Source organism: Anguilla anguilla, chromosome 7 (assembly GCF_013347855.1).
Source record: "Anguilla anguilla isolate fAngAng1 chromosome 7, fAngAng1.pri, whole genome shotgun sequence".
Classification (NCBI taxonomy): Eukaryota; Metazoa; Chordata; class Actinopteri; order Anguilliformes; family Anguillidae; genus Anguilla; species Anguilla anguilla.
In genome coordinates, this window is record NC_049207.1 from 869,490 (window position 1) to 893,243 (window position 23,754).

At 48.2% G+C, this 23,754-nt stretch overlaps 2 protein-coding genes across 5 annotated transcripts; one reads left to right on the top strand and one right to left on the bottom strand.

Moving 5' to 3' along the window:
• Window positions 1–10: 10 nt before the first annotated feature.
• On the bottom strand, window positions 11–5,040 carry LOC118231272 (E3 ubiquitin-protein ligase CCNB1IP1). 4 transcript variants are annotated; one of them, XM_035424931.1, is made up of 5 exons: window positions 4,583–5,040; window positions 2,959–3,257; window positions 2,051–2,197; window positions 783–942; window positions 11–535 (listed from the first exon to the last, which is right to left on the bottom strand). In XM_035424931.1, exons 2-5 carry the CDS (start codon window positions 3,253–3,255, stop codon window positions 378–380), a joined length of 762 nt encoding a protein of 253 aa, XP_035280822.1. In that variant the 5' UTR covers window positions 3,256–3,257; window positions 4,583–5,040; the 3' UTR covers window positions 11–377. The 4 variants fall into 4 exon arrangements, with proteins under 4 accessions (XP_035280822.1, XP_035280825.1, XP_035280823.1 ...); XM_035424934.1 differs by having other exon boundaries at window positions 4,516–4,697; XM_035424932.1 differs by having other exon boundaries at window positions 4,523–4,583.
• Window positions 5,041–5,525: 485 nt separating this feature from the next.
• slc7a7 (solute carrier family 7 member 7) lies at window positions 5,526–23,754 on the top strand. Its single transcript, XM_035424929.1, has 10 exons — window positions 5,526–5,788; window positions 10,594–11,213; window positions 17,785–17,910; window positions 18,720–18,864; window positions 19,341–19,464; window positions 19,671–19,774; window positions 19,997–20,093; window positions 20,399–20,548; window positions 21,672–21,855; window positions 22,241–23,754. The coding sequence occupies exons 2-10, from the start codon at window positions 10,712–10,714 to the stop codon at window positions 22,318–22,320; spliced, it is 1,512 nt and encodes a 503-aa protein (XP_035280820.1). The 5' UTR covers window positions 5,526–5,788; window positions 10,594–10,711; the 3' UTR covers window positions 22,321–23,754.

Genomic DNA, 23,754 nt, shown 5'->3' on the forward strand with positions numbered 1-23,754 from the left:
AGTACTGCCAGCCTCCTCTGCAGATGATGAGTCCCGACAGCTCCACAAACAGGGAGCTAGTCACAAGCCCTAGGGGGGCGCTAGAGAGCTCAAGCAACAGGACAGCACCTCAGCATTACTGTGATACGCACAACACACTGTGGCCATGCTAGCTCTTCTGTCACACTGCTGTAAATGCATATCAGCCTTTCACTGCTTCATACCTGAGTGTCATACACACTATGGCCCTGTGAAGTGTCTTCAGGTGTAACTCTGGTAACCTTTCTGAGCCCTAAGACTGAGACAGTGAGCACAAAGCAGGCTGAGGAAGAGGAGCACACGAACACGCTTCACAAATCCAGCCTGTATTTGCATAACGCAGCGGAACAGCGCCTGCCTCACTGCTTCCTGGGAAAGGCTCGGGCCTTGGGGTGGGGAGGCGTGCTGAAGTGGAAAAAGCCCCTGGCGTTGTTTGGGTCCAGAGAGGAGAAGAGCCTGTCTCCGTCACAGCCAGGGAACTGGGGGCTGCTGCCGGGAGAGGCTGGTCTGCCCGCCCCTGGGGAGGAGGGAGGCAAACCAGCCCTGCTTTGAGACCACAGGCATTTTGCCACGTTATGTTACAGTAATTACACTGTGTTGTGTTAGTCATTACGTTACAGTTATCACATTACATTAGTCATTACATCTATTACAGCATAGCCATTACATGCATAACCATCATATTCCATCCATTACATGGCACATTACAGTAATTATGCTCCATGACATCAAATTTCATGTAATAGGGGGGTTGTTGGTCTGACCTGTGCTGTACTGGGGGGGTGCGACTCGCCCGTCTCTCTCCCCCACCATGTTGCGCAGCCTCAGTGAATCATACAGGCCTTGCAGCTTCTGATACTGTCTGTTCCTCTCCATCAACCGCTCTGACACATCACTGTACTTCCTCTTGTACTCCTCCATCACCTGCAGCACAGACACGCAGCACTCACACTAATACACAATCGCCTGCAGCACAGACACACACCACTCACACTAATACACCATCACCTGCAGCACAAACACACAGCACTTACACTAATACACCATCACCTGAAGCACAGACACAGCACTCGCATTAATACACCATCACCTGCAGCACAAACACACAGCACTTACACTAATATACCATCACTTGAAGCACAGACACAGCACTCGCATTAATACACCATCACCTGCAGCACAGACACAGCACTCACACAAATACACCATCACCTGCAGCACAGACACACAGCACTTACACTAATATACCATCACCTGCAGCACAGACACACAGCACTTACACTAATACACCATCACCTGCAGCACAGACACACAGCAATCACAGTAATACACCATCACCTGCAGCACAGACACATAGCACTTACACTAATACACCATAACCTGCAGACACACACCATCACAGCACTATGCTCATTTGTAAGCTGTTCAAGCTGTTCTTGAATTTTTATTTTTGCAAAGTAGTGGTCTGTGACGGACACGTGATGAAGATGCCGAGCGGACAGAATCGTCCTCCATTGATCACATGCTTGTTTAAACATTCACAGTAATTGGGAATTTTCTCCAGTGAAATATTGGCATTTAAGAATAAAATCTTGAATGTCATCCAGTCACTACTCTAATTTTTAAATGTTGATCTAATGTTATCTTCTTTGCATACTTTATTGTTCAATTGCAAGTTGTGCAAAATAAATTCAATCCATCAGTATGCTGTGTATCAGGCAGAAACTGCTTCACTCGTTCACTCAGACATGCTTTTCATTGTATTTCTTCCATCCATGTTCACTTTCCTTATTGACTCTCACATATTAGATCAACTAATTGCTTTTATAAATGTCTCAATTAGAAACTCAGTTGTACGATCAGCCACTTCACTGTGCTGCTGGAGTGCCTATAGAGTGCCCCCTGGAGGACAACCATAGAAATACAAGTTTAAATCTCTGCAGGTCACCCGGTGGAACAAACTGGTGGCCTTACTTATAATGGGCAGTTATGTGGCGGTACTATGGGGAAGTAACAGGAGCAGAAACAGGACCTTTTTGAGTGAAGTGATCTCCCCTCGCATGGCGTTGAGCTCCAGCTCTCTGGTCTGATTCTGCTGGGCCAGCAGCTTCTCCATCTGTTTCACCTGAGCATCTGCCCGAGAGAGACTGTACTCCTGATACAAGCGCTCCTGCTGCACCTGCAATGCACACACACACACACACACACACACACACAGACTGTACTCCTGATACAAGCGCTCCTGCTGCACCTGCAATGCACACACACACACACACACACACAGACTGTACTCCTGATACAAGCGCTCCTGCTGCACCTGCAATACACACACACACACACACACACACACACACACACACAGACTGTACTCCTGATACAAGTGCTCCTGCTGCACCTGCAATGCACACACACACACACACACACACACACAGACTGTACTCCTGATACAAGCGCTCCTGCTGCACCTGCAATGCACACACACACACACACACACACACACACACAGACTGTACTCCTGATACAAGTGCTCCTGCTGCACCTGCAATGCACACACACACACACACACACACACACAGACTGTACTCCTGATACAAGTGCTCCTGCTGCACCTGCAATACACACACACACACACACACACACACAGACTGTACTCCTGATACAAGTGCTCCTGCTGCACCTGCAATGCACACACACACACACACACACACACACAGACTGTACTCCTGATACAAGTGCTCCTGCTGCACCTGCAATACACACACACACACACACACACACAGACTGTACTCCTGATACAAGTGCTCCTGCTGCACCTGCAATACACACACACACACACACACACAGACTGTACTCCTGATACAAGTGCTCCTGCTGCACCTGCAATACACACACACAGTCACACACACACACAGACTGTACTCCTGATACAAGCACACACACCTGGTATGTCCAGAAGGCGAGAGCTCGGCCGCTGATGTCCAGTACGGTTTCGGGCCTCAGGCCAGCCAGCACCATGGCCTTGTACTCCTCAGAGGGGGCCAGCTCCGTGCGCACGATGTCCAGCTTCCCCGAGAGCGCTGAGGAGCAGGCGGGACAGATAGCGGGAGAGCGGCTGAACTCACCCGAGCCGTGCTGGTCACAGAACGCGTGCGAGCATGCCGTCACCCAGGCAAAGCCCGTCAGAACCGCCCGACACTTGGGGAAATTACACAGGAGGGAGTCCTCGCACATGGACATGTCTGACAATCACACAGGAGAGCATCAAAATCACACAGGAGAGAGTCAAAATCACACAGGAGAGAGTCAAAATCACACAGGAGAGAGTCAAAATCACACAGGAGAGAGTCAAAATCACACAGGAGAGAGTCCTCACACATGGACATCTCTGAGGGGGGACAACACACTATCACAAACATTATGCAAAACACCATATCACACAATCAAACACTACAGGCGCATCACAAACTAAACACTACACGTATCACATTCACCAACATACACACAATTAGCATAGCTATACAGTAAACATAGTGTCTGTCATTTAGCTGTAACCTGTGATACAACCAGACGTGAATCTTATGAACAGGAATGGCAGGCCCATATTGCTGAGCATTGGGGGCCCCGAGGGCCGAGTTTCGGGAAACAGGATGACAGTGGAAGTCGGTCAGAGGGGATCCATGGGGTTTTCTGTCTAGGTAGGGCCTGCTTAGTCTCTAGAATCGCCTCACACAGCAAAAACAAGTTAAAGCCCAAAAGACAATTTGGACCGTTTTTCGTGGTTGCGTTCTGGCCATCTGTAATAATACACAGACTAACAAAACCATCAGTTTTACTGCAGTCTGGCCCATTCTAGTGAAGCTCAATACGTGCTTCTGTCGCAAGTCACAAATTTATGCTGCGACGCCAGTTTACAATACATTCAGGCAACCATGTAACGCATAAATTAGTGATAATTGTAATAGCCTACTTTTAAGTAAAAAAACAACGTCTGAGCCAATGCTTTGAAAAATCACTGCAACTTTGAAACGGTTTGTTCTTTCAAATGTAAGCCTCTATTTCACTCTTACGCGGAATGACATGAAATGAACGTTCGGTCGAGAAAAAACAACTAACGTTGATTAGCTAGACTATCACAGCTAGCAATCTTAGTTCAAAAGTTGCGCCATAATTTGGCAAAATTACTGAATTCAATAAACATAGCCACTAACAATTTCAACATACAATTATTATAGCTAGCTCAATATGCCTTCTGTAGAGCCTGGACTAAGTTAACGAGCTGGCCAACGGTATGCCTTATGACCGTTATCTTAGCAAGCTAAATAAGCTTAGTTATCTACTACGCATCTAATGATTAGCTTTAGGCATTATGCTACATTAACGAGTCAAATTAATCTAATAGCCTAAAAATTCGCAAGGGCTTAGAAGTTGTTTCATTTACTCTCTAGAATAGCGCACATAAAAAAAGACAAATACGTTCGTGAATAAATATAATTTTACCTCTTAGCGAGAATACTAAATCACCGTTGCGAAGGTAGTTTGTAATTACGGGGCCTCGGCAGCTCACCTGAATTGAAAAGCCTCGTGCGTTAAACACAAAATTCTTTTCTCTGATTGGTGGATCAGACCAACTGAAATCTGTTACGGAGAGGGTGCCAACATGGCTGGCAGTGATGCTGTTATGTGCTTATTCGCTATATATCACTATACTCTAAGAAATATGGGCAGTAGTCCAAACTTTGTTTCCTTATGCTGGGTGAAACAGATTTGTTGGGGTGTGATAGCATATCTCGCACGCCAGGGAGCGCTATATAGTATTTATCGCTTGCCAGCCAACTTAAACCCTGAATTCTGCTATGGTCTGCAGATCTGCACCAGTAGCCTAGTAGCCAACAAGAGTCTCTCGAGGAAGTTGAATTGTTGAAAAGTTTCGTGTTGAGTGGAACCCACATTGGTTTTAGACCATGTGAAGGAAATTTCGCTGACAGTTCAGAGTATAGGCTAATCACCTATAATATAGCGGGGTATTTTTAAGGATATAAGCTGTCCTGTATATGAGTAAAGAATAAAGGTGTTCTTCATAAACTGTATACTGTGTTTCTCAGGTAATTCATGTCCGGCGCCTTCGTCCACACAAAAATAAACTTTACAAAGCAAGTTATCCTCCTGTCCGCCTATCAGGCATATGTACGAACAAGCTATATTAAACGAAAAAATATCCCACTGTAGCTTTGGAAGCAGTGGTTTGTTTTATAGTTAAAGTAACAAGCTGTTTTGAGATCCAAAATAGGTATTGGCTGTACACTAATTAACAAGTGTGTCGTCGTTTTACTATGCTTGTTGTCGCTTAAATGAAGTGCATACTGATTTATTTCATGGAGAACGCAATAGGCCATTGTTATAGCGGTATAATAGTCATTTCCATGGGCCCCCTCCCCTACCCACTTTCCCTCTCCTCCCTCGTTTCCTCTGCACGATAGCGCCGAAAGCAGAAGCTTATCAGCTGATCTAAACCCTCTGTACCTTCAGTCGCGAGAGGGAGCGAGCACGAGTGGAGGACAGTAGCTATAGAAACCGAAGACCGATCGACAGCGAAACGGGAAGGAGCAATCAACAGCAAGCGCATTTAAATAAGTAGGCTATTCAGTACCAGGAAACGGTGAAAATAAAGTCGCGATTCAAAAAGACGGACGATGACACTGACCGGCCAATAAAACGAGAGGCAACAAGAATAAAAGTCTGACGTCAACCCAAACTCACCAAACAGGAAAAGGTAACGTAATCCGTATATAAGAAATTGTCTACAATAACAGTGTTAAAAGATCGTTATGTCATTGTAATTGAGACAAACGTTTTCCCGTCGCCATACGTAGTTTTTCCATACAGCTGGACTACAGGTGGGATCGAGACACGTGTCCATGCGTTGGTCTTTAATGTTTTTACAATCTTCACCTGTTTCAGCCAGAGCCGGGTCAGGGGCTATGGAGAATAGGCTAGTCCTGTCCTCATCATCTTCCCTCTCCTCTCTGTTTCGGTTGTTCATACTTCCAGGAACCTGTTGTTTTTTGGTACTGTCAAACATGAAATATTGTTATATGGGCTCGTCTGTTTATCGGGACAGTATAACCTAATAGAAAGTCCATGTTTCAAGACTGACTTACATCAGTTGATCGAATCAATAGTTCAAAGGCTCTTAGAAACTTGCGCTGTGGAGAGAGAGGGAGAGAGCGCGGACTGTGACCTTGAGCGCAGATTTTTATGGCTCGTCTCTAGAAATTATCAGCGCTCTGTGAACCCTGTACTCAAGAATCTCAGTTCCTTCCTATCCCGGTCTTCACGTGCTTGTGCGTCTGCGTTTCACCGTACCGGCATCTCCACGTGGCTGACCATCTCCCACGATCCTTCTCACCTCTTTCATTCAAATGCAAACATGATTTTTTTTTTTTTTTTTTATCGCATGACGCATTACCATGTATTAAAAACAGGATCATCTGTATTCAAAAATTCTGTGTCGGCTGTCTGTGACAGACTGCTGAGTTTTGCCATGTCAGCCCTTCTCTGTGGTCAGACTTAGGCTGATCGTCGAGTCTATAGCAGGTCACCGTTTTTCTCAGCGGTTTATCAGACAGATAGACAGCCGCTCTATTTGGCGCTCCAGATAGCGCTACTCTTCGCGACCCAATAAGCGGGGCAGCTGTTCCTCTGTCCGTTTGTTTTTGTGAGGTACTGTCCCGAGACTGCTGTGTTAATGACCTTCACAGTTGATCTCATTCATAACTTTAAACTTATTTTGTAACGATCTCTGCTCCGCTCCACTATCTGTTAAGATCCAGGGCTGTGTCGCTGTCCTGTCTCAGTGTGTGTGAAGTGGTGTTAGAATTAAAACCAAGCCAACGCACAACACCCTGATTTTTTTGAGAAGGGAAATACGCACTGGTCCAGTTTGGTCAGGTTTCGTCCAGTTAGGGTGGAAGGGTACAAATCTCTCTCTCCCCCCTCTCTCACTCCCCTCCCTCTCTCTCACTCTCTCTGTCTCCCTCAGCTACACATTTTCTTAGAAACAGCCTTTGAGTTATGAGGGGGAAAGTGTTGCTAAGTGACAGCAACAGATTATGTGGTATTTACTACTGAGCGCCCATGGGGTGAAGGTTAGTACAGGTTTGGATAGAGCTCCCCTCTGTCACAGATGCGTGTCTGTGGATGAACCAGCTCACACTGTCACAGACACGTGTCTGTGGATGAACCAGCTCACACTGTCACAGACATGTGTCTGTGAATGAACCAGCTCACACTGTCACAGACACGTGTCTGTGAATGAACCAACTCACACTGTCACAGACACGTGTCTGTGGATGAACCAGCTCACACTGTCACAGACACGTGTCTGTGAATGAACCAACTCACACTGTCACAGACATGTGTCTGTGAATGAACCAGCTCACACTGTCACAAACACGTGTCTGTGAATGAACCAGCTCACACTGTCACAAACACGTGTCTGTGGATGAACCAGCTCACACTGTCACAGACACGTGTCTGTGAATGAACCATCTCACACTGTCACAGACGCGTGTCTGTGGATGAACCAGCTCACACTGCTGCAGATATTGTCCAGCCCTCTTGTTTGTGCAGAAATGCTGGGACATCCTTAAGCAGATGGAAGTGCTGCCATTTTAATGGAAACCACATAACCACAAAGACATGGGGAAATTGGGAAAGACTGAACCTGACCCCCCCACCCCACCCCCCTCTCAAAATACAGCAAGTGAGGAAACAAAAAACTCCCCACAGGGAAGAAACGTGAGGAGGAGGGGAGGTTATCCTCCTCTGGCCAGCTCGGTGTCAGTACTGTTAAACAAAATAAGACAACAGCAACATTAGATTTACACTTTTACATCTAATGTTGCTGTTGTCTTATTTTAACAGGTTCAGTATTTCCCAATTCCCCCATTTCCTGTTGTCCTATAAGAGTACATGTGACAGTGTCTCTATAAAAATAAAAACTTATACAATTGAACTGACTTCAGAATTATATGGAAACTACAATGCAGCCTCCCCCTGCTAATTCAGAGAACAAGCAAACTCAGACAGGAGCTGTTTAAAGGATCTCACAAAGTGAGCAAGCAGGCTCCAGGTTCACTCACAGGACTAGCTGTGTGTGCGTATGTGTGCCTGCGCGTGTGTGTGCGCACCTCTGTGTGTGTGTGTGTGTGCGTGTGCGCACCTGTATGTGTGTGTGTATGCGCGCATGTGTGTGTGTGCCTGTGTGTTTGTGCCTGTGTGTGTGCACACCTGTGTGTGTGTGTGTGTGTGTGTGCGTGCCTGTGTGCATGCGTTTGCGGGTGTGCGTGTGTGTGCTTGTGGGTGTGTGCGTGCCTGTGTGTGTGTATGCACGGATGTGTGTGTGTGCTTTGCCTTGTGAGGACCTCTGGCACCCAGCATTAGTCCTGCTAATGTCACAGAAACAAATCTCTGCTCTTCTGTCCAGTGATTGCAATGCACTGTGGAGATTACAGCCTAGGTGCAGTTAACATGTTTGAGGATATTTTATCTTTATGCTCCTTATTTATAGATCTGCTGATTGCTTTATGAGCTTAAGATTAAAATGTCCTTTCATTGTCTATTTTCATGGAAATTGCTTTAGTAGGATTAGCACATACATGTAAGATATCAGGATGTATAATGAGCTTCACGTAAAAAGGTACTGAACCAAAGGCAGCGTGTTACTAGAAAGCTGGTGACTGGTGCAACACAGCTGTGACCTGTTATAAACACAGTTATTGACACATTTCAAACTGTGTTTAATCTCTTGCTACATTCAGTTGAAGCATCAGACAGGTTCTTCTGCTGAACATCACATTCAGACAGCACATTGGACTCCATCTTACACTGTCTGCTGAATGTTCAGTAACAGCTCTTTAGGGTTAGATCTGTACGTTCAGTACTGTCTGTGCTGAATGTTCAGTAGTGTACGGCTCTTTAGGGTTAGATCTGTGCTGTTAGGGCTGCTTGCTGTGATCAGCACTGCTGGTGTCAGACATTCCCGTAAACAAACTTCTTTAGGCAACTGCCCCTCTAAAACCCCATCAACAGCTTATTGTACATCGCATTCCAGGAAACTCATTAAACTGCCATGATCCCCACTGCCAGCTCACAATGGTGTGTGTGTGTGTGTGTGTGTGTGAATGTGAATGTGTGAGTGTGTTTGACTGTGTGTGTGTGTGCACATATGTGTGTGCATATGCACTACCCGCTGCCGGTATTGCACTACATGATGTTTGATTGAACTGACCCACAAAATGGCTGACCCAGTAAATGTACAGATTTACGGGTATTCTAGCACAACTGGTTGGGTAACTAGCACAGCCGCAGCCAGCCTACAGTCTCTGTCACAGTAACAGTCACTTGCAACCCCTCAGATTTGAATCCATCTAAAAAGCGGCATCCAAAATACAGTGCAGTGTCGACATGATGGAATTTGGTATACCCGAGTTGCAAGAGGCAAGCAGAGTATAACCCAAAGGTAAACCCAAGAGTATAATGCAACAGACAATCTAGCCACACCTGCCTTCTCCAATCAGCTCTAATATGGCTCTGCCCAAATATGCCAGTTTACAAGGGATATAAGAGTAACAGTCCCAGTAAGAGTCTAAGTAATAGTTAGTCTCAGTCAAAATCAGTTTCAGTAACTTCAGTAACAGTCACAGTCAGAGTCTCTGTAAGTCAATCTCAGTAACAGAGTCCAAAAAATAGTCACAGTCAGTCTCTAACAGAGTTTCAGTCACATTCAATCTCAGTATCAGTCTCAGTTACAGTCAGTCCCAGTCAGTCTCATTAAGAGTGACAGATAGAGTCTCAGTAAGAGTCAGAGAGTCTCAGTAACTGCCAGTTTCAGTAATAGTTATATTAAGTGTCAGTAACTGTCATATCACTGATCACAATCTCAGTAAGAACACAGTAATGGTGGCAGAGTCAGTAAGAACACAGTAACGTGGCAGTCTCAGTAAGAACACAGCAATGGTGGCAGTCTCAGTAAGAACACATTAACGTGGCAGTCTCAGTAAGAACACAGCAATGGTGGCAGTCTCAGTAAGAACACAGTAACGTGGCAGTCTCAGTAAGAACACAGCAATGGTGGCAGAGTCAGTAAGAACACAGCAATGGTGGCAGTCTCAGTAAGAACACAGCAATGGTGGCAGAGTCAGTAAGAACACAGTAACGGTGGCAGAGTCAGTAAGAACACAGTAACGTGGCAGAGTCAGTAAGAACACAGTAACGGTGGCAGTCTCAGTAAGAACACAGTAACACGGCAGTCTCAGTAAGAACACAGTAACGCTGGCAGTCTCAGTCAGTGTATTGAGTGCGTGTGTGTGTGTGTGTGTGTATGAGTGCGTGTGTGTGCGATTTTATGGCATTCAGTGATGTAGGTGGATGGAAACGTGCTTCTGACACAGTCAGCCAATTAAATTGTGCAATTTCCTTGGCTAATATGCACCCATACAGGATGACAACAATATGGTGACACACATACAAACCACACTCATAAATGCACATATTCATTTTCTGTCTCTCCCATAGATATCACTATGACGACCACAGCTGGACGTTAGAATCAGAAACTGACATTTTTTGAAAAACCTGCCCTTTTTGACTGACGGCATCTCTGTCCAATAACTGACTCCTCCTCAACATAACAATGGCATCCTATAGCCCCGCCCCCACAAAGGAGGTGGCGCCCGAAGCGACCAATGGCTGTGGCCAGCTGCAGAAAGGGGAGCCGGGGGAGTCGATGAAGCTGAAGAAGGAGATCTCCCTGCTGAATGGGGTGTGTCTGATCGTGGGGAACATGATTGGCTCCGGCATCTTCGTGTCTCCCAAGGGCGTGCTGATGTACAGCGCCTCCTACGGGCTGGCGCTGGTGGTGTGGGCCATCGGCGGCGTGTTCTCTGTGTTCGGGGCGTTGTGCTACGCCGAGCTGGGCACCACCATCACCAAGTCGGGCGCCAGCTACGCCTACATCCTGGAAGCCTTTGGTGGCTTCCTCGCCTTCATCAGGCTCTGGACGTCCCTCCTCATCATCGAGCCCACCAGCCAGGCCGTCATCGCCATCACGTTCTCCAACTACATGGTGCAGCCCATCTTCCCCACCTGCATTGCCCCTTACCTGGCCAATCGCCTGCTGGCAGCTGCCTGCATCTGTGAGTACACCTGCTAATCTGCTGACCTGCACCTGCTCACCTGTCCCACCCCTGCACCTGCTCACCTGTCCCACCCGCGTTATAAGGAGGAGCTGGGGGAGGCTCAGGGTTTGTTATAGGGAGGTGCTGGGTGTGTTATAGGAAAGTTCTGGGAGGCGCTGGGTGTGTTATAGGGAGGTGCTGGGGAAGGCACTAGGTGTGTTATAAGGAGGTTCTGGGGAGGCGCTGGGTGTGTTATAGGGAGGTGCTGGGGAGGCACTGGGTGTGTTATAGGGAGGTGCTGGGGGAGGTGCTGGGGGAGGCGCTGGGTGTGTTATAGGGAGGTTCTGGGGAGGTGCTGGGTGTGTTATAGGGAGGTGCTGGGGGAGGCGCTGGGTGTGTTATAAGGAGGTGTTGGGGAGGTGCTGGGTGTGTTATAGGGAGGTGCTGGGGAGGCAATGGGTGTGTTATAAGGAGGTGTTGGGAAGGTGCTGGGTATGTTATAGGGAGGTGCCGGGGGAGGTGCTGGCTGTGTTATAGGGAGGTGCTCGGAGGTGCTGGGTGTGTTATAGGGAGGAGCTGGGTGGTGCTGGGTGTGTTATAGGGAGGTGCTGGGGGAGGTGCTGGGTGTGTTATAGGGAGGTGCTGGGAGAGGCAATGGGTGTGTTATAGGGAGGTGCTGGGTATGTTATAGGGAGGTGCTCGGAGGTGCTGGGTGTGTTATAGGGAGGAGCTGGGAGGTGCTGGGTGTGTTATAGGGAGGAGCTGGGAGGTGCTGGGTGTGTTATAGGGAGGTGCTGGGGGAGGTGCTGGGTGTGTTATAGGGAGGTCCCGGGGGAGGTGCTGGGTGTGTTATAGGGAGGTGCTGGGGGAGGTGCTGGGTGTGTTATAGGGAGGTGCTGGGGGAGGTGCTGGGTGTGTTATAGGGAGGTGCCGGGGGAGGAGCTGGGTGTGTTATAGGGAGGTGCCGGGGGAGGTGCTGGGTGTGTTATAGGGAGGTGCCGGGGGAGGCCCTGGGTGTGTTATAGGGAGGTGCTGGGGGAGGTGCTGGGTGTGTTATAGGGAGGTGCCGGGGGAGGTGCTGGGTGTGTTATAGGGAGGTGCCGGGGGAGGTGCTGGGTGTCACATGGTTGTGTGTCAGTGCTGAAGCAGACCCAGTCACAGGGTCGGCGCTCTGAGGAATGTGCTGAGAAAGTGAGATGAGCTGGAGGAGGGGAAATGAAAGAAAGAAAAAAGAGAAGCAGCAGCACTCTGAGAGCGAGAGCAACAGAGAGAGAGAGAGAGAGGCTGGAATAGAGGGAACGTAAGAAAGAGAAATGGGAGGAGGTAAGGATAGAGAAGTTAGACAAGGAACAGACCTGAGTCAGAGTCAGCTGATTAAAAACACTGCCAGAGAAGACATGCACTCATGCATGCACACACACACACACACACACACACACACACGCTCATATACATACACTCACACAAACACGCACACACTCATACACTCACACAAACGCACCCTCTCACCCTCTCTACTATGAACATTCACCCTCAAACCCTCTCTAGTGCTGAAACTCACACTGGCTAGGACAGAGGTTTTTCTCTCTCAGTAAGTACTAGGCTCTTTGTAGGCATCGTGGTTGATGTGGCACTGTATCCACAGTAAGATATGGTCTGAACCCCACTGAGAGTTGGTCTGCTGGGGTGTGTGTGTGACTGTGTGTATCAGGTGGGAACAGATATGAATTTGCGTGAATCAACAGTGATAATGCACTGAGAGATAAGCAGCACTCATAAACATGTTTTGTGTGTCTGAAAGGACATTGTGAAGGACAAGGAGTGCATTGGCAACTGGGCACTAGAATCAGTCAGTCAGTCTGTAATTCAGTCAGCCAGTCAGCACAGCACAACTTTTTGTGATTCTGTACTTTTATTTAAATGTAAATATTCTCATGATATCAGAGCAAAATTGACTTTAAATTAATTCCCACCAGCAACCCCTTGTCTTGCTGAGAGAACTCAACCCAAATGGAGGCGTCTTCTGGGGGCATTAGTGTCAGAGGGCAACAGTATCTGGGACAGTAGTGTCTGGGGGCATTAGTGCTGGGGGCAGCAGTGTCTGGGGCATTAGTGTCAAGGGGGCAATTGTTTTTTCATATGGGTGATATGGGTGTTTAATAACTTTTTTCATTAAAAAAATGAAATTCTAATTTTAAAAATTTTAGTTTTGTTTTAGTTTTGTCTTCACTCAGGTTCCCTCTGTCTAATATTATATTTTGTCTAAAGATCTGAAACTATTCAGTATGACAAATATGCAAACTTAAGTCTGCCTAAGTTAAGTGAACATTACATTAATATAACCTCCTTTGAGTTACACACAGTGCTGTTGGCTATAGGCTGTATCCCAGAATCCTGTTGTTCTTAATTGTGGCACAGATCTTGGCATCCTGGGATCAGAAGTTTCTCAAATTTGGTTTGCCAGGTGTTTCTCTATTTGTAAATTTTATTTCACAACTCTTCAGATGCGCGATGGATCAATCAATCAGTGGATTCACTGAGTCGGTCACTCAGGGTCTGTTTAACACAGCTCAGCGGATTCACTGAGTCGATCGCTCAGGGTCTGTTTAAGTCAGCTCAGCGGATTCACGGAGTCGATCGCTCAGGGTCTGTTTAAGTCAGCTCAGCGGATTCACTGAGTCGATCGCTCAGGGTCTGTTTAAGTCAGCTCAGCGGATTCACTGAGTCGATTGCTCAGGGTCTGTTTAAGTCAGCTCAGCGGATTCACTGAGTCGATTGCTCAGGGTCTGTTTAACTCAACTCAGCGGATTCACTGAGTCGATCGCTCAGGGTCTGTTTAACTCAGCGGATTCACTGAGTCGATCACTCAGGGTCTAAGTCAGCTCAGCAGATTCACTGAGTCGATCGCTCAGGGTCTTTTTAACTCAGCGGATTCACTGAGTTGATCGCTCAGGGTCTGTTTAACTCAGCGGATTCACTGAGTCGATCGCTCAGGGTCTGTTTAACTCAGCGGATTCACTGAGTCGATCGCTCAGGGTCTGTTTAACTCAGCGGATTCACTGAGTCGATCGCTCAGGGTCTGTTTAAGTCAGCTCTCGCTCAGTAAGATGAGACAGGCCAAACACGCGAGTTCAGTGCAGACAAACGTTTACGCAGTCGAGGGAGGAGAGGGTGGAGCGGGATTCCAGGAAAGATAAAGAGAAAACACAGAGTAGAAAGAGGGAGGGAAGAAGAAGAGTAAGAGGAGAAGAGGGCAGGGGCTCTGTAAATTCCAGCGCGGTCGTTGGCATTCCCCCGTGGGGATGGCGCCTTTGTGCCTGGCCTTACCGCCATCCCGCGGCCCCCTGGGATTACCGTAAATTCACATCCTGCTCGGTCTGCGGCGGCGTTCACACGCGGCGGGAAGCCGCGCGCACACACAGGCCCATTGTGGCGCTGACGGCGCTGATGCAAACACACGTTAATGATTACCACCCTCCCAGCATGACACGCATTCCGCCTGTACTGCAGAGGAACGCACCCAGCCACAGCCTCTCACCAATCACAGTCCAGTACTAGGCAGCTCACTGACCAATCATGTTCCACCATCACGCAGCTCACTGACCAGTCACGTTCTACCATCATGCAGCTCAATGACCAATCACGTTCCACAAGCACACAGCTCAATAACCAATCACGTTGAACAGCTCACTGACCAATCATGTTCCACCATCACGCAGCTCACTGACCAATCATGTTCCACCATCACACAGCTCACTGACCAATCACGTTCCACCATCACGCAGCTCACTGACCAATCACGTTCCACCATCACGCAGCTCACTGACCAATCATGTTCCAACATCACGCAGCTCACTGACCGATCATGTTCCACCATCACGCAGCTCACTGACCAATCATGTTCCAACATCACGCAGCTCACTGACCGATCATGTTCCACCATCACGCAGCTCACTGACCAATCACATTCCACCATCACGCAGCTCACTGACCAATCATGTTCCACCATCACTGAGCTCACTGACCAATCATGTGCCACCATCATCAGCTCAGTGATTAATGTTGCTGTATCAGGTTTCTCAATGACCAATCATCATAAGCGGTATTCAGAAAGTCTCAGTATAAACATGCATTGGCAAACTTCCCAAGCAGAAGAAAGCATTGAGAGAAAATTTAAAAAATGAGAATTAGTGACAGGAAGCAGGGGGTAGGCCAGCCGCTGGGCTGGGTGCTGGGTTGGGATGGGACGCAGGGTGCTGGGTTGGGATGGGAGGCAGGGTGCTGGGTTGGGATGGGATGCTGGGTGCTGGGTTGGGATGGGACTCAGAGTGCAGTGCTGGGTTGGGATGGGACACTGGGTGCTGGGTTGGGATGGGACGCAGAGTGCAGTGCTGGGTTGGGATGGGACTCAGGGTGCAGTGCTGGGTTGGGATGGGACTCAGGGTGCAGTGCTGAGTTGGGATGTGACACAGAGTGCTGGGTTGGGATGGGACGCAGGGTGCAGTGCTGGGCTGGGATGGGACTCAGGGTGCAGTGCTGGATTGGGATGGGACGCTGGGTGCTGGGTTGGGATGGGACGCAGGGTGCAGTGCTGGGTTGGGATGGGACGCAGAGTGCTGGGTTGGGATGAGACGCTGGGTGCTGGGTATTTGGGTTTCAGGTGTGCACTGTCACCTTCTGCCCTCTGGAAAAGCCTCTGGCCCCTGTCATGTGGGAAATGAAGTGTGGTGTTCCCATGGAGACAGATCCACTCCACACCGACTGCACACACACACACACACACAGCGAGAGAGACTGTACACACACTCTCACATCCAGAGAGGTGTCACACACACACATACACACACACAGCCAGAGAGACTGCACACACACACACATACACACACGCACAGCCAAAGAGACTGCACACACACACATACACACACACACAGCCAGAAAGACTGCACACACACACACACACACACATAGCCGGACTAAACACCTGTCTGTGGAATTTAACTTTGCACATCCTACCAGTGATTTAGATTGATTTAGATTTCACACATTCAGAGTACAGTACACTCCCTGTGTGTCCCCACTGACAATGTCTGTGTGTGTGTTCCTCTCTCTCTCAAATTCAAATTCAAAATGCTTTATTGGCATGAAATACATTTGTACTTATTGCCAAAGCGTACACACACAAACAGGAATAGGAATACAAACAACAGTGAAATACAAACAACATTGTGGTAACGACAACAATGCAATTAACAGTGTGGTAATGGCCACAGCGAGTAGGCTATATAATAACAATAACAGTAATAATAATAATAATAGTAATAATAATAATAATAATGTAGAAAAAAGAAAATGGAAAAAAAAAAGTTAAGAAAGAATTAATAATTAAAATAAATATATTATTGGTGGTCAACCAGTGTCCCTCAGAATATGGCAGGCCGAGATGTACTTTGCTGCTAGTGGAGCTGTTGGCCTTTCTCCTAGCAGGATTTGCATTTTTGTCTCATTTGTTTGGGAAAGGAAGTCCTTTATAATTAGAGAAAATTTGTTGAAATAATGTGTCCTAATGTGTCTCTCTCTCTCTCTCAAAATTAAAGTGCTTTATTGGCATGACAATTTGCATTTGTATTGCCAAAGCATGGCAAGGAACATGTGAACATGTGAAACAAAAAATTATAACAGAATAATATGATTGTATATATAGTACACATGATATATATACATACAGCATATATATACATACATACATACATATATATACGCTCATATACACATACACATTTACACGCAAATACATACATACAAACATACACATACATATATATACAGGTATACAAATACATAAACAGTTATAATTACATATTAATTTTTATAACACTAACATGCTAATAACATGCTAATATAATAATAATAACAGCCAACATGTCTCTCTCTCTCTCTTTCTCTCTCTCTCTCTCCCTTTCTCTCTCTCTCTCTCTCTCCACTCACTTTCTGTATCTGCTGACCTCAGATGTTTTGAACTCAGAAAAACAGGCTGGAAGGCTTTAGTCAGCAGAGCCATTTCCTCAAGTTAGAGTACACACTCACACACACACACACACACACACTCACACACACACTACACACTCACACTCACACTCACACACACACACTCACACAAGTGTGTGTGTGTGTGTGTGTGAGTGTGTGTGTGTGTGTGTGTGCGTGTGTGAGAGTGTGTGTGCGTGTGTGCGTGAGAGAGTGTGTGTGTGTGAGTGTGTGTGTACATGCGTGTGTGTGCGTGTGTGAGTGTGTGTGTGTGTGTGTGCGTGTGTGTGTGTGAGAGTGTGTGTGTGTGTGTGTGCGTGTGTGTGTGTGTACATGCGTGTGTGTGCGTGTGTGTGTGTGAGAGTGTGTGTGTGCGTGTGTGTGTGTACATGCGTGTGTGCGTGTGTGTGAGTGTGTGTGCGTGTGTGTGTGTGCATGGGTGCATATGTGTGAGTATGTGTGCGTGTGTACGTGCTTGTGATTGTGTGTGTGAGTGTGTGTACATGCGTGTGTGTGCGTGTGTGTGTGTGTGTGCGTGTGTACTGATGATCCCTGTGTGTTGCAGGTTTGCTTACCTTTGTAAACTGTGCGTATGTGAAGTGGGGAACTCGAGTTCAGGACTTCTTCACCTACGCCAAGGTCATCGCCCTCATCGCCGTCATCATCAGCGGCCTCGTCAAGATCTGCCAGGGTACAGACACAAGCCCGTGCTTCATCCCACAGCACAGAGTACCTCCAACACAGGCCTCCACACCACAGAGTACCTCCAACACAGGCCTCCACACCACAGAGTACCTCCAACACAGGCCTCCACACCACAGAGTACCTCCAACACAGGCCTCCACACAAGAGTACCTCCAACACAGGCCTGCACACCAGAGTACCTCCAACACAGGCCTCCACACCACAGAGTACCTCCACCACAGGCCTCCACACCAGAGTACCTCCACCACAGGCCTCCACACCACAGAGTACCTCCAACACAGGCCTCCACACCACAGAGTACCTCCAACACAGGCCTCCACACCACAGAGTACCTCCAACACAGGCCTCCACACCACAGAGTACATCCAACACAGGCCTCCACACCACAGAGTACCTCCAACACAGGCCTCCACACCAGAGTACCTCCAACACAGGCCTCCACACCACAGAGTGGTGCAGTTTTCACAGATAGCAAAACTGATTCATTCAGTTGAAAGCTGTTATCGACAAATATAAACAGCAGCACAGTCTCCATACTGACAAGCTACCCACGATGACTGTACTGACATACGCATACACACAGACATGCACACACACACACACACACGAATACACACGCACACGCCCACACGTACACAAACGCACACACACACGTACACAGACAAGCACACACGCACACACACACTAACGTACACGTACGCACGCACACACACACGTACATGCACGCACATGCACACGCACACACACACACACTCACACCAGCAGGCTATGAACATTTCTGTACGCCCCCCCCAGGAGAGACGCAGAATTTCGAGCGCCTGTTTGAGGGGTCCTCGCAGGACCCTGGAGCCGTGGCTCTGGCTCTGTACTCCGCCCTCTTCTCCTACTCCGGCTGGGACACCCTCAACTTCGTCACCGAGGAGATCAAAAACCCAGAGAGGTGCGTAGACTGAGAGAGAAGGGGATCAGAAACCAAGAGAGGTGCGTAGACTGAGAGAGAGGGGGAGGGAGGAGAGGGGGGAGGGAGAGGAGAGAGTAGGGAAGAGAGGGAGGGGATAAGGGGGCAGAGAGGAGGGAAGAGAGGGAGGGAGGAGGAAAATGGTGAGAGGGAGGGAGAGATAAGGGAAAGGGAGAGAGGGAGGGAAGAGGGAAAGAGAGAACGGAAGCGTGTTGGGCAGTTTATGGATGTAAAGGTGGAAGGTGCTACAGTAGACCTGCAGGAAACAGCTCTTTAAGAGAGGGGGCAGCCCACTCTCCTCATGATTCTCATATTGATCAGGAGGCACAGTCTCCCCATTTCCCAGAAGGTCTGGGCCTTTCCTGTGCCCCCCCCCCCCCCCCCCCCATCTATTCTTCACTAATGCTGGGGAACACTAACATGTGCTGCCCCCTGCTGTTTTTCTGTGGGTACTGCAGGAACCTTCCACTGGCTATTGCCATCTCCATGCCTATAGTGACAGTGATCTACATCCTCACCAACGTGGCCTACTACACCGTGCTGGACATGCATTCCATCTTGGACAGTGATGCCGTGGCTGTGGTGAGTGACCCCTGTTGGACATAGTGGGCATTGCAGGGCCCTTTAAGGCTTATGTTCCTCACGGTCCCCAACTTGAGCCCCGAGAGATTCTGATGTGCAGAACTCTGCTTTGAGGGGTGTGCAGTACGTTAACACTGTTATAGAACATACTTACTGCAGTGTGTGTGTGTGTACACCTGTGTAATCACTAGCCAGATGTTTTATAGACCTTTGCAGACCAGGTGTTTGGCGTGTTTAACTGGACCATCCCTCTCGCCGTTGCCCTCTCCTGTTTTGGAGGACTAAACGCATCCATACTAGCTGCTTCCAGGTGAGAGCCTTCATCATCTCCAGTAATTATCCTCATCGTTCTTAGATTCTTGTCAGTGGTGTCTGTGTGTGCAGGCCCTCAGTAAAGTGTATTGTGTGTGTGTGTGCGTGTGTGTGCAGGCTCTCAGTAAATTGTATTATGTGTGTGTGTGTGTGTGTGTGTGTGTGTGCAGGCCCTCAGTAAAGTGTATTATATATTGTGTGTGTGTGTGTGTGTGTGCAGGCTGTTCTTTGTGGGCTCCAGAGAGGGTCATCTCCCTGACTACCTGTGCATGATCCACGTGCATCGCTTCACCCCCATTCCAGCCCTGCTCTTCAACGTCAGTGTCCACCTGCACCATTCAGTACCACAGTGTGTGTGTGTGTGTGTGTGTGCATGTGCGTGCACGTGTGTGTGAACATGTGTGTGTGTGTACATATGTGTGTGAACGCGTGTGTGTGCATGTGCTTGCACGTGTGTGTGTGTGTGTGTGTGTGTGAACATGCGTGTGTGTGTGTGTGTGTGTGTGAACATGTGTGTGCGTGTGTGCGTGTGTGTGCATATGCGTGCACGTGTGCGTGTGTGTGCACGAGCATGCGTGAGAGCGTGTGTATTAACACAGAGCTGTGTTTCTGTGTTGTACAGGGTGCGATGGCATTGGTGTACCTGTGTGTGGAGGACATATTTAAGCTGATTAATTACTACAGCTTCAGTTACTGGTTCTTTGTTGGCCTGTCAATCATGGGCCAGCTTTATCTCCGCTGGAAAGAGCCGGACAGACCACGACCCCTGAAGGTAAAACACACCAACCAATCAGCCAGCTATGCGTCTACACACCAACCAATCAGCCAGCTATGCGTCTACACACCAACCAATCAGCCAGCTATGTGTCTACACACCAACCAATCAGCCAGCTATGCGTCTACACACCAACCAATCAGCCAGCTATGCGTCTACACACCAACCAATCAGCCAGCTATGCGTCTACACACCAACCAATCAGCCAGCTATGCGTCTACACACCAACCAATCAGCCAGCTATGCATCTACACACCATGCAGTCAGCCAGCAATGCGTCTACACATCAACCAGCTATGCATCTACACACCAACCAATCAGCCAGAAATGCGTCTACACATCAACCAGCTATGCGTCTACACACCAACCAATCAGCCAGCTATGTGTCTACACACCAACCAATCAGCCAGCTATGCGTCTACACACCAACCAATCAGCCAGCTATGCGTCTGCACATCAACCAATCAGCCAGCTATGCGTCTGCACACCAACCAATCAGCCAATCAGTCAGCTGCACATGTAAACACAGACCAATCAGCCAGCTGCGTGTCTAAACACCAACCAATCAGCCAGCTATGCGTCTACACACACACACCAATCAGCCAATCAGTCAGCTGCATATCTAAACACACACCAATCAGCCAATCAGGCAGCTGCATGTCTAAACACACACCAGTCAGTCAATCAGCCAGCTGCATATCCAAACACACACTAATCAGCCAATCAGCCAGCTGCATATCTAAACACACGCCAGTCAGCCAATCAGCCAGCTGCATATTTAACACACACTAATCAGCCAATCAGCCAGCTGCATATCTAACACACACTAATCAGCCAATCAGGCAGCTGCGTGTCTAAACACACACCAGTCAGCCAATCAGCCAGTTGCATATCTAAATACACACTAATCAGCCAATCAGCCAGCTGCATATCTAAACACACACTAATCAGCCAATCAGGCAGCTGCGTGTCTAAACACACACCAGTCAGCCAATCAGCCAGTTGCATATCTAAATACACACTAATCAGCCAATCAGCCAGCTGCATATCTAAACACACACCAGTCAGCCAATCAGGCAGCTCCTCGGTGCTGCAGTGAGTCTCCTCTTTCCGCCTGCAGCTCAGCATCTTCTTCCCGGTGGTGTTCTGCCTGTGCACGGTGTTCCTGGTGGTGGTCCCTCTCTACAGCGACACGGTCAACTCGCTCATCGGCATCGGCATCGCTCTGTCCGGAGTCCCCGTCTTCTTCCTCTGCTGCTACATGCCCGCCCACCGGAGGCCCCTTTGGATCCGCAGGGCCATTGGTGAGACAAGCAGAGAGATACCCAACACTACAAATCTAACTCACACCACAGATATCACAAACACTGCAAATATAACTCACACCACAGATATTACAAACACCATAGATAACACAGCACTATAACTAACACCATAGATATTACAAACACCATAGATATCACAAAAACTACAAATATACCAAACACCATAGATATCACAAACACTACAAATATAACTAACACCATAGATTTTACAAACACTACAAATATAACTAACACTATATATATCACAACCCTACAAATATGACTAACACCATAGATATCACAAACACTTCAAATTTAACTCACACCATAGATATCACAAACTGCTGATTATTTACTGACGGAATTACTCTTCTCTCCCTCTTAGCCTCCTTCGGCAAACTCATCCAGAATGTCTGCTATTCGGTCCTGACAGAGATGGACACCGATGACGATAAAACGCAATAAAAACACCAGATGAATGCCTTTGCTATCGACCAACCCACATACCCGACACCGACTTAACCAAGACCAAGGAAAAACCCACCCTGCCAAAGCCACAACCCATCCCTGCTACCAGACGGACATCAGCACCAGCCAATCAGGCAGGAGGGGGGGCACCCCCCTGCTGTGGCAGCAGAATGATGCTAGAATGCTAGGACTTGACCCTCCATACAAACTGATCTCCGCGCAGCTCTGCTAGCCCCACGCGCGGGCTCACCTGTTTCTTTTCTTCCTCTCTCTGATGTAGATGCTAGCAAACGTGTGGCAGTTCTGGCCTCCGGCAGAGAGGAGTCCTAGGGAGGCGGTGTCTCACGTTAGCACTAGAGTGTGAACACAGGCCTTGGGCTTCACTGATAACATGTAGGGTAGATATGAGAGCACGGACGATGCTCCGCCTGTTAACGAGCCTGACCCCAACACATTAAGAGGGGGTGGAGCCAGGCCAGAGAAAAGGGAAGGGAGACATTTGGGGGAGGGGGGGTGGGTGCAGGACAAACCTCAGGCCAGCAGGATGACCAGGTGCAGCCTGGGGCAGGTGGGGGGGGGGGGGGGGGCTGCAGATCAGAGGACCTGATGAGACACACTTTCAGCAAATTCCTCATTTCACAGAATAATTACACTTACCTACTCATTGCTCAAACTGAAGTTGATTTTCAGCAGGACTTTAGTCTTCTTTTAGTCTTTAGTCTTGGTTCTAGCCCCAGTCCAGGGGGGTTAAAGTACAACCCAACACACCATTTCAGTTCCAGTATCAGAGTTTCCTTGCAGTGTTTAACAGTATCAGCAAGGTACAACATGCCAATGCGCATCCATTTTCCAGTGTTCAGCACCGGGGAGCCAGTAACAGGGTACAAACAGCATATTTATACAAACAGGCCTTCTGTATTCGGGGTGCCAAATGGGGTTCAGGGTTCTGAGGGCGATTTTCAGCCAATCCCGCACTCCGGTTTCAGTCATCCTCTGCCAATCATCTGCCGTTTGCTATAACAAGCCCTGTGGAAACTCTTTTAGAAAGAAAGCCTTAATTTTACTATTTATTGATTGACTGATTGATTGATGGATGGATGGATGGGTGGGTGGGTGGGTGGGATGACTGCCCTTCTGGAGGGGTTGCCCTGGTTACTGAAACCAACACTTCCTCTCAGTGGTGCGGGGGCTCCCTCCTCCGAAACGCTGATTAAATGCAGAATCATGGAAGAGGCTCTGCGGCACACTTCCTGCACCACTGGCAGATCAACAGCACAGCCGCAGCGACCTGCTCCCCGGCTCCAGGCCACAGAGGCGCAAGACCAAACCAAGGGCCCGTTTGGGATCCACGGCAGGGCAGAATTAGACAGCAAGTGCACTACGAATAATAAAATGAACAAACACACAACTCACAATAAACTGAAAAAAGAA

Coding starts and splice junctions, on each gene's coding strand:
- LOC118231272 (XM_035424931.1), bottom strand. CDS start 3,255: ATGTCCATGTGCGAGGACTCCCTCCTGTGTAATTTCCCCAAGTGTCGG. Junction 943..2,050: donor AGATCACTTCACTCAAAAAG/GTCCTGTTTCTG, acceptor TCTGTGCTGCAG/GTGATGGAGGAGTACAAGAG. Junction 536..782: donor ACCCCCCCAGTACAGCACAG/GTCAGACCAACA, acceptor CCTCCTCCCCAG/GGGCGGGCAGACCAGCCTCT.
- slc7a7 (XM_035424929.1), top strand. CDS start 10,712: ATGGCATCCTATAGCCCCGCCCCCACAAAGGAGGTGGCGCCCGAAGCG. Junction 19,465..19,670: donor ACAGTGATGCCGTGGCTGTG/GTGAGTGACCCC, acceptor GATGTTTTATAG/ACCTTTGCAGACCAGGTGTT. Junction 19,775..19,996: donor TCCATACTAGCTGCTTCCAG/GTGAGAGCCTTC, acceptor GTGTGTGTGCAG/GCTGTTCTTTGTGGGCTCCA.